Raw genomic sequence first — 13,409 nt, 5'->3', positions numbered from 1 at the left:
CTTTAGGGGAGGGGGTAAAGCCTCAGCCTGCGCCTTCTGACGCCTGAGTTCCCCGGCAGCCCCTCCCTCGCGGGACGGGCGAGGTAATGAGCAGTAATTAGAGGTTATTAGCTGTACCCAGGGGGAGGGGCGGGCTCTGTTTTGGAGGTGGGTCTAGGTCTGAGGGGAGAGGAGCTGCTCACTCCAACCCCGACTCTGGCTCCGGCGACCCTGCCCCGAGAGGGTTGGGCTGGATGACAACAGCTCCCACCACTCCCCACCCCCGCACATCCCGCTGCATCGCAGGAATACAATCACTAGCACCAGACACCAGGTTACAGCCCACTCAGACGCGCAAACCGCACGCACGCAGCAGGGGCCTTGGAGGCTCGTCTACACACCCACATCCCCTTCCCGAGTTGTTTTCAGCCTCCATCCCCTGGGAGCAGAATAGGGGGGAGTAGGGAGGAAGGGGACAAGGGCCGGTAGTGCCGGCTTCCGGACTGGACTGCTTTCCGGCGGGCGTGGGAACAACCGCCGCTGGTCCCCTATTCCCTCACCCACCAAGGAGAGGGTGCTGCCAATAGAGGGAACTGGGGCCACCCTGCCACCAGGTAGAAGTGGAAGGTGAGCCAGAACTAAGGCTGTTACAAGGATGGGAGGTTGGGAATATTTCTGAGAGGGTCTAGTTGCCCAATGTTGGGGGACATGCTGGGACCGCCAAATATTTGGAGTGGGGTTCCCAATATTTGCAAAACCCACAGAGATCTTGATGTTTAGGAGGAACTAAAATATCTGGAGCATGGAGTTGAACTGTCTTAACGTTACCCTGATATTATAGGTGTTATTAATGTTCAAGGACCCAAAAGTCCCCAGATTTAAGGGAAGGTCTGGGTGCCCTCACTTTGGGGGAGGAGCCAGAAACCTCCATTTGGGGTGGCAGGGAATCTGATTTTGCAGGGAAGGGGGCTCCCTACGTTGCCAGGGAAGAGCAGCAATCCCTATTATGGGACTCCGGAAACCCCACTGTTGGGCGATACTTGTGTCTTCAACAATGAGAGGTATCACAAACCCTCATTTTGAATCAGGGATCCTTTATTTAGGGGGAGGATTCAAACCCCATTTTTCGTGGAGGGAACCCCAAAGCTTAGGGTATGATCTGGGGGCCTCCATTAAGGACAGAGAGTGCGGGTCTAGGCCAGCAGCCCCCAGCTGGTTTGGGGACCCCACCCCCTCCTGTTGGTTTCCAGGAACAGCTGGGCCCAGCCTGGGCTGTACTGCTGGGAAGCGAGTGACTCAGCCCCTCCCTGTGGCTACAGCTGGACCCCCGCCCGCCCCCTCTGGCCTTCACATCTGGACAGACACCCAGTCATGAGAGCTGGGATGGGGACCCTGGGTTCACATATTGGGAGATAGTGCCCCTCCCCCCAGGGCTGACCACAGCCTCACGGAGGACACCAGGCCATGAGGAACTCTGACAGGCTGTGCCCTCCAGACACTGACATTCTGCCAGGACTCTCATCCTGACCCCCTCCCCATGTCTGTGTGTATGTCTCTGAGTCCATGTAAAGTGTGTTCACATTTATGTAGGTGTGAGACGGTGGGTCTGTGATTGTGTGTGCACAGGCCTGTGTGTCTGCATCTACCTGTGTCTTTGTGTGTCTTGGGGCCCTGGGAATTTATGCAACAGGCTGTCTGTGATTTGGTGATTTGGGTGCTGTCAGGGCCTAGGGCACATGCTTCTCTTTATGGGACCTTGCTTTGTGTCTCTCTCCCTGTGTCATTGTTTGTGTGAGAAGTGAATGTATGACAGTCAGTACCTCAACCTGGCTTTAGGTAGTGTTTCAATGTGACCGTGTCCTACTTTCTCTCCATCATGTATCTTTCTGTGAAAGTGTGACCCTGTCATGTGTGCCCTTCGTTTGTCCATGTTCCCAAGACAATCTGGTGTCCCTGGGTGTGGACTTGTGGTGTCTGTGACCCTACTTTACTTCACGTGCCCTATTTGTCCCTGTGACAGCATGACCACTGTGTCTATCTCCCTGCTGTGTCTCTGTGCCTCTACAATCTCCATGTGAGAGGAGTGGCTGTGTGATAGCTGGAGTCCTGATGTCCAAGACTTTTATCTGTTTGTGTCTTACTTTTATCTGTGTGCACCTTGATGTTGTGGCTTTATAGGAGTGTCTGTATATGCCACCTATCTGTGTATGACGATGGCCCCGTGTCCCCACCAGAAATGGTATGTGATAGATGTACCTGTGTGTCGTGTGTGACAGCATGACCCTGCCCGCGTTCGCTGGGGGGTTGGTTGGACTAGTGAAGGTTTGTGCCAACGTGTGGCAGGTGTATCCTGTGTCCGCGTGACACTGTGGATCAGAGAGTTTGTGACCTTGGGGAGGTGTCAAAGTCACACGAGACAGCGTGCTCAACGGAGGCGGTGATGTGCTCAGGGGGCGTCGTAAATTGCCCCGCGTCCTGCCGCTCTCAGAGCAGAGGGCTCCGCCCCGCGCTGCGGGGGCGCGTGCGTCGTGCGTGACGTGAAGCACGACGGGGGTCGCTGCGTTCGTGGAGCCCGACGCGGTCATGCCTGCGAGCGCGGGGGGATGGGCTAATTGCGTGCGTGCGTCCGTGCGTGGGCGGCCGCGGGGGTTGGGCGCGCGCGGGACACGGCCCCACCCCCCACGGGGACTTTGGGCGCGGGTGAAACCCTGGAGGAGGGTGGTGGAGGCTGCCGTTAACCCCTTCCTGCCCGACCTGAAACTTGTGGCCCCTCGACAGAGCGCGCGGGGGCTTCCCCAGTGCGCAGGGACCGTCCCTGCCGAGGGAGGAACCCCAGCCAGAGAGCTGAGAGACCCCTCCAGTTACTATGGGAACCGGAGCTTCCCGCGCGGCCCGGGCGCGTGCTTCCTCCCCCTTACCGCTCTTCCTCCAGCTCCATAGTCCACCCGACAATGCGCTTCCCGCTCCCGGTCTCTGGAGAAGGGGCTGCGTGACTCAGGATAGCCCGAGGGTCCCCTGGCCGCAGCCGACCTTTCTCCCCCTTCCCCACCCCGTGACTCACCCCTCGAGGCTTTCCCCGCGTGTGACTCAAGACCCTGGGGAGGGGGCTGCGGACTCTGAGACCCCTCTTCCAGGCAGTGGGAACTGAGAACCAAGTAGTAGGGACTTCAAGCTTCGCGGGGAGGGGCCCTCCCTCCAGCGAGGGTCGTGTCTGGTGTCTTCCCTTAGCCAACCCCTGCCAAGGTCACTAGCGGCGTTCCCCCACCCAGAATTGGCAGGGCCTACCCCCCCAGACCTCCGGGAACCCAGCCCCCAGCCCCTCCCCGCCAGCCCACAGGAAGTTTTGGCAGAGCCTGTCGTGGCAATGAAACGGTTAAAGCCGTTTTCTTATTCATCCAGGGGCCCCTTTTGACTCAGAGCAAGCCAGGCGCCCCCTTGAGCCGGGCCTCGTGGGGCCTGGGTTGGTACTCCACCCTATATGTACCATTTTTAGAGAGGGGAGGGAAGGCTGTTGGTGAGCTGCCTTGGTTGGGGGGGGTCTTGCGTAGCATGCGGAGTTGGGTTCAAATCCTGCCTCTGCCCTCATTGCTCTCTAGGCCTCAGTTTCCCCATCTGAAAATGGGGGATAATTATGACCAGCTTATTGTGGCCTTGTGGGATTAAGTGAATAATAGATTGGACGCTTTGTTTCTAGAGCTGGGCACAGAAGCAGGGAGGGGCTTGGCCAGCAGAAGGACCCAGGCTCTTCCTGTCTTTCAGGCCTGGGTGTCAGAGTGCCCAGCAGAAGCGAGTCCTTGTGGGGCAGGCCATGCCCCACCCAGGCGCTATGAGGCCATGGGGTTCATCCCGTCCACCCCCTGCCCGGGGCAGACACCCAGGAAGTGAGAGGCGGGGTAGGAATGAGGCGGAACCTGTTGAACCCGTCGCCCTCCCCATCCCCCACCCTATTCTGGGGACCTGACAAGCCCCCCACACCACAGGCCCCCCCCTATGCTGCAGCCCTACCCCCGCCACCCTGGACGCCTGGGTCCTGACCCGAGGGTGGCTGAAGGGAGGGGATGTCGGCGGAGACAGCGTCTCGGGAACATCCTGTGGACTGCTGGCTGGACAGACGGGAGGGTCAGCCCCTCCCCGGGCAGGGCAGGCAGAAATCGGCTGGGGGCAGAGTAAACATGGCCCAGAGTGGCCAGACTTGGGGGGGGTGGCAAGGAGTGTACAAATACACAGTCACCCCGAGAGAGCCAGTCCACACACACACAACCCCTGTCACCCTGGCCACCAAGAGACTGCCAACCAGGGACACACTGACAGGACCAGACATACATCTGGACAAGACAGCTGTCAAACAGACACAGTGACAGGGCAGTCTCAAGAGCAAGACTGACATGCTACCAAATACACAAAGACACCAGCAAGCCAGAAGCATAAAGGCAGGGGGTGTGTGGCACAGATAAATCAACTCGGCATACAGGCAGGATGGACCCACTGACAAACAGAAGGACATTGACATTCAGACAAGAAGCACATAGCCGGGCAGACAGCGGCACGCTCACAGGCACTTGGAGACAAATGTGACAGGCCAGAAGGACACAGGCAGGACGGACACACCGAGAACCATGTGTCAGATGCAAATGGAAGACACATGTATGTTGATAGACTCAGGGAGAAAGGACAGTCACTTTTAGCACAAGCGCCTCGAAAGCTGCACGAGAGATGTTCAGACACTATCAGATCCTGCAACAAGAGAAAGCAACACACATGCACACACGCTAGCAAGATCACCAACTCAAAAAGATACTCAGAGGCAAGAGAGACAAACATCAACCTATGGAGAGAGGGATGGGAAGGACATGTACACAGCAGGACAGATAGCCCCCCGCCCCCACCCACACTCAGAGATGCCAAGACTCAGCCTTACAGATACACCGTCCCTCACCGATAACACGCACGTCAGACCCTCAGACAGTTTGGGCAGATGTAAGCAGACAGACTGACATATTCACAGGCATGGTCTGGCCAGACAGTCACACCCAGCATAAAGAAGCAGGGACAGGCCACAGTCAGACGTTCATAAACACGCTGGCAAAGAGACACCCTGACAGAACCTGTTGGCTAACACACACACACACAACCAGCCACAGAGCCCACATAGACACACACACATAGACCAGCCACAGACACAGACACACACCAGCTACAGACCTCACACACACACAGACCTCACACAGGCAAGCCATGTACCTCACACACACACACAGACACACCAGACACAAATAGGTTAGCCATGTGAACTCCAAAACAACCTACATGTATGCATATAGGCCAGCCACATGCAACTTATTCCATAGACCACACACACACACACACACACACCTTCCCCGCCGCCCACCCCCCTAAAGTAGACAGGCCCTACACACCCCTCTAGGGTTGGGCCAACACAAAGACACATGCCCTGAGAAGACAGGCCTCACACACACTCTCACACGCCCCAACAGGCCAGCCACACACAAACCCACAGCTAGCCAGACACACATGCGTGCTTCTGGACCATGCTGAGGTGCCTTGGGGCTCTGGGCTTCCCAGCCCATCTCTACCCCCACCCGGAGATCCTGGTGCTTCCTCTCTCCAAACATCGCCCCCACTCCCTCCCTGTTGTTTGTCACTTCCCCTAGGAGGCCTGGCTCAGCAGCCCCAGTCCCAGTGGGGTGTGGGCCTGTTTCCTTAGCACATGCCCTGTCAATGGGGCACCCAGGATCTCGGCCATGCTCAGGCCCCCCAAGACCTCACCAGCAGCTGGGGGGGTGGACAGAAACAACTTTGTGGGAAACTCCCCTCATGCCCAGCTGAGTCAGCCTGAGGAGACAGACTCTCCTTCCTGCTTCCAAGAAAACCAGGCAGCTTCCTCTCCAGGAGAGGGGTGAGGGACCCCCTAAACCACAGAGGTGGGGGAGGGAAGCAGCTGGCAAGCCAGGGGTTCCTGGGGGAGGGCCTCTAGGATTCTCAGCCTCTTCTTGCCAGCTGCCTGTCCACACCCAGGGGCAGGGACGAGGGAGCCTGGGTGCTCTGACTTGTGGGTTCTCGCCCTGGCCTGCCCACTGGCTGACTCACAGGCAGCCCCCAGCCCAGCTTCCTGGTGAGGGCCCTGCTGGCCAGTAGGGCCAGGGAGGAGGGGGTCACCAGGCTATTTATAAGAAGGAGAAGTCCCTCCTGCCAGGGCCAAAAGCCCCAGAGAGACCCGTGGGTGGGGGTGGGTGAACTTCCTCCTTATCCAGTCCCCCGGGCCCCAGGGCCCCTGGGCATGAGCAAAGCCTGGGCTCAGACTCCTCAGCCAGAGGCTGGTCTGGAGCCCAAGGCCTGGGCAGTACCCAGCTGCTAGTCTGGGCACCCAGAGCAGACGGAGGAGGGGGCTCTCCTCACACCCTCCTCACAGGCTGGCCTTGGCGCCAGTGGGGCGGCGTGAGGGGGTGGCGCCCAGGCCACAAGGGTGAGACTGGCAGGGGCCTGGAACCGGCTGTACCAGCTCAGCTGGGCCCCCGCCCTCCCTCACTGGTCCAATCCCCACCCCCTGCTCAAACTCCCATGCAGAGTGCATAGAGTGACAGGACCCTACTCTGGCATGCTGGCCTGCCCCTAAACACACCAGCACCCCTCTGCCCTGTGCCCAACCCCATTTATCTCTGGATAAAGGAGACCCTCTGTGCAAAAGTCTGCAGAGCTTGGCGTATGGTTGGTACTCCATAAATGCATCTCTGGTTGTGATTATCCACCCAGAAGTGGCTGACGTTCTATCTCAAGTCCAGCAGTTACAGATGTTGGAACATCAGGCAAGTTCCTTACCTTCCTGGGACTAAGTTTTCTAGTTTGTTAAATGGGGACACAAATGGCATGCATTTTGCTGGGTTGTTGGAAGCAGGCAGGGAGTTATTCTATGTAAACCACTTAGAAGAGTGCCTGACCTATGGTAAGAGCCATATAAGTGTTGGCTATTAAAATAATAATTATTGTTTCTCAATCTGTCTGCCTATCTTCAGTGTCTCTGAGTAGTGCCATCTGTCTGCATGACTCTTACCCTGCATCTCTCCCAGCCCTGACCCCCACCCCCATACATCCCTGCTCGGTTGTTGCCCTCCATCTCTGCCCTCACTGGGCCAGCCTCACCTCTCTCCCTGGCATGGCCAGCCTCAGCACTGGTCAGGGCTGACTCACTATGGCCTCCTGGCCTGTGGGACCTGCAGGTTGGCTTCCTGAGATGCTGCCCTCTGGCCAGATCTGCCCAGCCCCCCAACGCTGCCCGCTGCGCCCCCGCAGGGCCCAGCCAGATGTCAGCTGCAGTTATTAGCATGGGCGGGAGACACAGGCCTGGCAGAGTGCCTGCCAGACTCCGTGGCCACTGGAATCTCCCTTGAGCCTGGGGCGAGGGAGGGGAGTGAGCGTTCAAACAAGAGGAGGGGAGGGGGGTACCCAGGGGTCACAAGGACCCTCCAAAGATGGGGACACCCCCAGCTCTTCATGGGACCTTCCTCCCCAAGGCCACTGGTCTGCTGGACTTCCCCCTGCCCCCACAGAGCTCAGTTTCTCTTTTGCCTCTTTCATTTTCCTTCCCTCCACACTTGGTGAGTTCTGTGTCTGCCCTATGAAGGCTGGCTAGCCCTTCTCTCTCAGCCTCTTTCTACCCTAAAGAAACTTCATGCTCTCCAAAGACAGAGGTCTCTCTCTCTCTCTCTCCCTCGGAGAAAGACAGAGAGGTTAAGATGTGGGGGGGAGTGGAGAGGAAGAGACTGAGCTTCTCACCTCTGGTTCTAGTGGCTCATATCCTATCTGCTTGGAAGTCTCACCTTAGGTCTAACTAGAAGCCTCATCATCTAAACCTTCACTCATTCCTGGGGAAGGGGCTCTGGAGGGGTTCTTTCAGATTCTCCCCTTGGATTTTCAGGTCCCTTCTGTCTGGAGGGGAGGAATGCCCTCAGATGAGGGGGTGGATCCCCCCTTTAGGTATTCTGAGTGGTGAGGAGACCCCCCCCACACGAAAACAGGAATAGGGCCTCTCACGCACATGAGTGAAAGAGGGAGCACCCCAGCCCCTAGGGATGAATGTGGGGAAGGACCCCAGACCTCCTGACAGAAAGCAAGGGCGCCCTGCTCGAGGTACAAGGCAGCCGTGCCAGCCCACCAAGGCGCCAGGGTCGTCTCGAGGCATTGGCCCGCCCCTTCCGCGCCCTGTCGGGTCGGGCCGGGGGCGAAGTCCGACCCAGGCCCGCGGGCAGGCGGGGACCTGCCAGGCTGGGTCGGGCCGGGCAGGGCCTGGCAGGACGCAGCCCCAGAGCGGCTGGGTGGGGCCGGGCCAGGCGGCCGTGGGGGCCCCGGGGGCGGCGGCCGGGGCTGGTCGGGACTAGCCGTCCGGGGGCCCTGGCGCGCCCTGGGACCTGGCAGATACCCGGGCTCCCGGCTACAGGCTGGGGGCCCCGGGACAGCGCTGACCACACCCCTTCCTGTGCCCTAATATGGGCGTCGAGGAGAGACTCCGGGGGCCGCCCCGCCCCCAGTCCTGCCCGCGGACTCCAGCCTGTTGCCAAGGCGATCAGGCCCCGCTCCCCGTGAGTCCCCCTCTGTCGGGCCAATGGAATCGTCCCCGGACCGCCAGCCTCCACAATCGCCTGCGGGCGCCGAGGGCTGAACCATTGTTGGGTGGGGGTCGGTGACTGGAGGCCTCGGCAGCTGGGCGTGTTCGGCGCACCCTCGTCTCCTGGGGGTCTCAAGCCTAGGTTCCTCTTCCGAGGCTCTGAACGCGGCTGGACCCAGGGTGGGGCGCATGGTCCGGTAGGATTCAAGTGACGGAGGCAGGGCCGGGCTCCTTCCCCCGGGGCTGTTGCCACACTTCCTGCCGCAGCGCTCTTTCCCCAGCCTGTTTCTAAGGAAGGAGTGGGGTTGGGCGACCGCGCCCCGGCCGTCGGGCTGGGTCTAGGCACCAGGAGCCAACACGGTGTCAGTCAAGCCCTGGGTCACTGGGGGAGGGCTTTGAGGTGGGAACAGAGTATACAGGCACCTAGAGGTCACTCACGAGAAGGGGTGCCGATCATGGAAGATCCATCAGTCCTTGTCCCCAGGATCCACAAAGACCCCTCCTTCTTTTATGTCTCAACCGGGCACCCTCTGTCAGTGTCATCTCAGCTCTGAAGGAGTGCCCTGACCTTTCTAATTATCCTTCATCGGGGCTTCAACGGTGAGCCCAGTGACCCCCCAACCTCTGACAGTGTCCCAATCTTCTACTCCACGCATTTTCCTTGACTCAGTATACCCCAGGACCCTCACCCACTTTCTGCATATCTAGATTCCCCCAATTCTTTCCCATTCCCACTTGTGGGGGACTCAGTCTCTCCCAGGGACTCCAGGACCCCTACTCATTTTTTTGCATAGTGGGGTTCTCCAGCCACTCCCGTGTATCCCTTTGGTCTCTCCTCCTTCTCACTTTTCCTGGGGTCAGTTCCTCCCGTGAAAATTCCAGTCCCTTAACCCTTCTGGACTCAGGACCACTACTCAATTCCTGAGTCAGGCGTCACCCTACCCTTCCCGGGGCTACCCTGCTTAGCTCTCCTGTCTCTCCTTTGCGGGATCTCTCAGTCTATTCTCAGTCCTCCAGCCCCTCTGGGATACTCTGGATCCCTCAGGCCTTCAGCGCGCCCTCCAGGACCACCCCGCAACCACACACACTTGCTCTGTACCAGTTCCTCCTAACCCTCATTGCTTATTCCAGGGAAATTATCGGCTTCCCTGGAGCCTCTCTCCGTGTGCCTCAGACCTCTCCAGCACCCCCTTCGTTGCGCACCCCAGGGTCCCCTGAGCCCCTCCCCCTGCAGCCTTGCCGAGCCACCCAGCCCGTGGCCGCTGTTTACAAGGACACGCGCTTCCTGACAGTGACGCGAGCCGCCTCCTCCCCTTCCCCACGCTCCAGGAGGGGGGCGCGGGGGCCTGGCTCCGGCGACGGCCAATCGGAGTGCACTTCCGCAGCTGACAATCGCCGTATAAAGGCTTGTGGCTCCGGCTGAGCGGCTGGGACCTTGAGCGCGGCCAGGCCAGCATCGGAGCCAGCTGGGAGCAGGGAGCAAGGGGGAAGCGACACCAAGAAAGCGAGCGTGCTAGAGAGGGGTAGGGGGGCTCGAGAAGCCGCACAGAGCTTCCGCGCACTGCCGCCGCTGGCCTCTCCCAGCCCGTGCCAGCCCCCAGGAACCCGCGTCCAGACACCCAGTCCAGCTACCGCCGCGGACAGCGCGCCGCTCGCTGCAGCGAGGCCCGGGGCGGCCCCGCAGGGACCCCCTCAGACCGCCCGGGCCGGCCGGATGTGCACTAAAATGGAACAGCCCTTCTACCACGACGACTCATACGCAGCGGCGGGATACGGCCGGACTCCTGGCGGCCTCTCTCTACACGACTACAAACTCCTGAAACCCAGCCTGGCGCTCAACCTGGCCGACCCCTACCGAAATCTCAAAGCACCCGGGGCGCGGGGTCCCGGCCCAGAGGGCAGCGGTGGCGGCAGCTACTTTTCCGGCCAGGGCTCAGACACAGTCGCGTCGCTCAAGCTGGCCTCATCGGAGCTGGAGCGCCTGATCGTCCCCAACAGCAACGGCGTGATCACGACAACGCCCACGCCTCCGGGACAGTACTTTTACCCCCGCGGGGGTGGCAGCGGTGGAGGTGCGGGGGGCGCAGGGGGCGGCGTCACCGAGGAGCAGGAAGGCTTCGCCGACGGCTTTGTAAAAGCCCTGGACGACCTGCACAAGATGAACCACGTGACACCCCCCAACGTGTCCCTGGGCGCCAGCGGGGGTCCCCCGGCCGGGCCCGCGGGTGTCTACGCCGGCCCGGAGCCGCCTCCCGTCTACACCAACCTCAGCAGCTATTCTCCAGCCTCTGCACCCTCCGGAGGCGCCGGGACCGCCGTCGGCACTGGGAGCTCATACCCGACGGCCACCATCAGCTACCTCCCACACGCGCCGCCCTTCGCCGGTGGCCACCCTGCGCAGCTGGGCCTGGGCCGCGGCGCCTCCACCTTCAAGGAGGAACCGCAGACCGTGCCTGAGGCGCGCAGTCGCGACGCCACGCCGCCAGTGTCCCCCATCAACATGGAAGACCAGGAGCGCATCAAAGTAGAGCGTAAGCGGCTGCGGAACCGGCTGGCGGCCACTAAGTGCCGGAAGCGGAAGCTGGAGCGTATCGCGCGCCTGGAGGACAAGGTGAAGACACTCAAGGCCGAGAACGCGGGGCTGTCCAGCACTGCCGGCCTCCTCCGGGAGCAGGTGGCCCAGCTCAAACAGAAGGTCATGACCCACGTCAGCAACGGCTGCCAGCTGCTGCTTGGGGTCAAGGGACACGCCTTCTGAGCGCCCCCCTTACCCCCTCTGTACGGACATTTCCCCAGCCTGGACGGCTGGGCGCCCGCCTCCCATGGGGCAAGGGGGCAGGCGGTGGGCACCGGCCTTGGGACCTGGGGGCGCCGCAAACCACACTGGACTCCTGCTCGCCCGCTCTGCGCCCAGTCCTTCCACCTCGACGTTTACAAGCCCCCCTTCCACGTTTTTTGTATTTTTTTTTTCTTGCTGGAAAGACTCAATTCATATTGGATATAATATATTTGTGTATTTAACAGGGAGGGGAGGAGGGGGCGATTGCGGCGGAGCTGGCCCCGCCGCCTGGTACTCAAGCCCGCGGGGATACTGGGGAGGGGACCTCCGCCCCCTGCCCTCCCCCTCTGCAACGTACTGTGGAAAAGAAACACGCACTTGTTATCTAAAGAGTTTATTTTGATGTGTTTGTGTGTGTGTGTGCGTTTGTTGTTCGGACTTTTTATTGAATCTATTTAAGTAAAGAAAAAAAAGGTTCTTTATTAATTTGTTGTCTTTTTTTCCAAGCCGGGCGGGCGGAGGGAAGAGTACTGGGCGGCCCCCACCCCACTGCTGTTTGTGCCTCGTTCTAGTATCTGTGTCATCCTCGCCAGCTCTGTTCAGGCATCTTGCGGCCCCAGTTCAGGTGTCCAACCCTTCTTGCGTCCCCTCATCTTCCAGGTTGGGAGGTCCAGGGCGGTTACGCGGTCCAGCCGGCCAGCACCAGAGGCCGGGATGCCTGGGGCGAAGCGCGCAGTGCGCGGGCGCGGCCCCGCCCAGTCGCGCGCGCCGGGGCTTTCCCCGCTGACGCAGCGGAAGCGCTGTCCAAACATGGGCCGATTCTGCCCAGTGACGCGACGGCGGTCTCTGGGCAGATTCCGGGAATCCCCTCCCCCGCTCTGCCGGGCAGGGCCGCGGCGCCGGGAAGGGGGCCGGGATTTTCCCAGGCAGAACGCTGCCGAGGCCCGGAAAGCCCCAGGCCTGGGTCCAGAGCGTCCGCGGTGGGCGGGCCGCGCTCCTGAGCTCTGGGAGCCACCCCAGATCCTCCCCACATCGGGCTGGCGCCTGGGCCCTGCCGCGCCCACGCCCGCTCCGTCTGACCTGACCCGGGCAGGGGGTTGCAGTTGCCTGCGCGTCGTGACTGCGGCGGTCCCCCCACCCCCGCCAGGAAGGGCGGTGCCCGTCTGCCAGTTTCCCCTCCCGGGTGCCAGGCCTGGAGCGGGGCGACTGCCAGGTCTGGTCCTGCCGGGGCGGCTGCTTGGGCCGCCGGGCGCCGCCGCCGCCCTCGCGTGGGGCTGCTTCCCTGGTAGCTGGGACGGGTGGAGGGAGGCTGGTGAGCCCCGAGGGGGTCTGGTTGGCTTCGGAGCTGGAGGCCCCCAGAGCAGCAGAGGAAAACACAGGCCAAGAAACCAGGCCACAGGGGCGAGGTGGGTTAAAACAGACGCTTTATTAATTCATTTATAAAATACTGAACAACCTGGCCTTGGTGTCACTCCTGGACCAGGGCAGACAATAAACAAGCAAACATGATTCGGAGATGGTGGTAAGTGCTAGGAAGAGAAAATACTGGTCAAAGTAGTAGTGATGGGGCAGGAGAGGTGAGCTGCTTTGGAGAATGGTTGGGGAGTATGAACCTTTAATGAAGTGATTTTTCAGATTTGAAGTCGAGCCCCGAGAATCCTGAGTAACAGCTCTATGGGCATTGGGAACGGCACATGCAAAGTTCCTGTGGCCTGATCAAATCAGCCTGTTAAAGAACAGCAAGAAGCCAGTGTGCTGCAATGGAGTGAACCAGGGAGAGACGAGGTCAGGGAAGACCACGCAGGGCCTTGGGGAGTGTAGATAAAACTCCAAGGCTGAGAAGAGTGACCTTGGAGCATATTAGGGTGGGTAGCAATATTAATAATGGGCCTATGGATTAAATACACTTATCAATCTTGTTCTGTGGAAGGAAATGGGGGCTTAGAGTGGTAAAGCCACTCACCTGAACATGCACAGCATCAAACTGCACTCCTTCTAACACTGTCTTGCTCCTAACACCTGCCTTCCAGC

At 60.2% G+C, this 13,409-nt stretch overlaps 1 protein-coding gene across 1 annotated transcript; it reads left to right on the top strand.

Moving 5' to 3' along the window:
* Positions 1 to 10,014: 10,014 nt before the first annotated feature.
* Positions 10,015 to 11,864, top strand: JUNB (JunB proto-oncogene, AP-1 transcription factor subunit). The gene has a single exon (XM_006206464.4). It carries the CDS (start codon positions 10,314 to 10,316, stop codon positions 11,355 to 11,357), a length of 1,044 nt encoding a protein of 347 aa, XP_006206526.2. The 5' UTR covers positions 10,015 to 10,313; the 3' UTR covers positions 11,358 to 11,864.
* Positions 11,865 to 13,409: the final 1,545 nt, after the last annotated feature.

The sequence above is a fragment of the Vicugna pacos genome, chromosome 22, assembly GCF_048564905.1.
Source record: "Vicugna pacos chromosome 22, VicPac4, whole genome shotgun sequence".
In the NCBI taxonomy this organism is placed as follows: Eukaryota; Metazoa; Chordata; class Mammalia; order Artiodactyla; family Camelidae; genus Vicugna; species Vicugna pacos.
The sequence above is the reverse complement of the archived record's forward strand: the minus strand, read 5'-3'. Positions and strand labels throughout refer to the sequence as shown.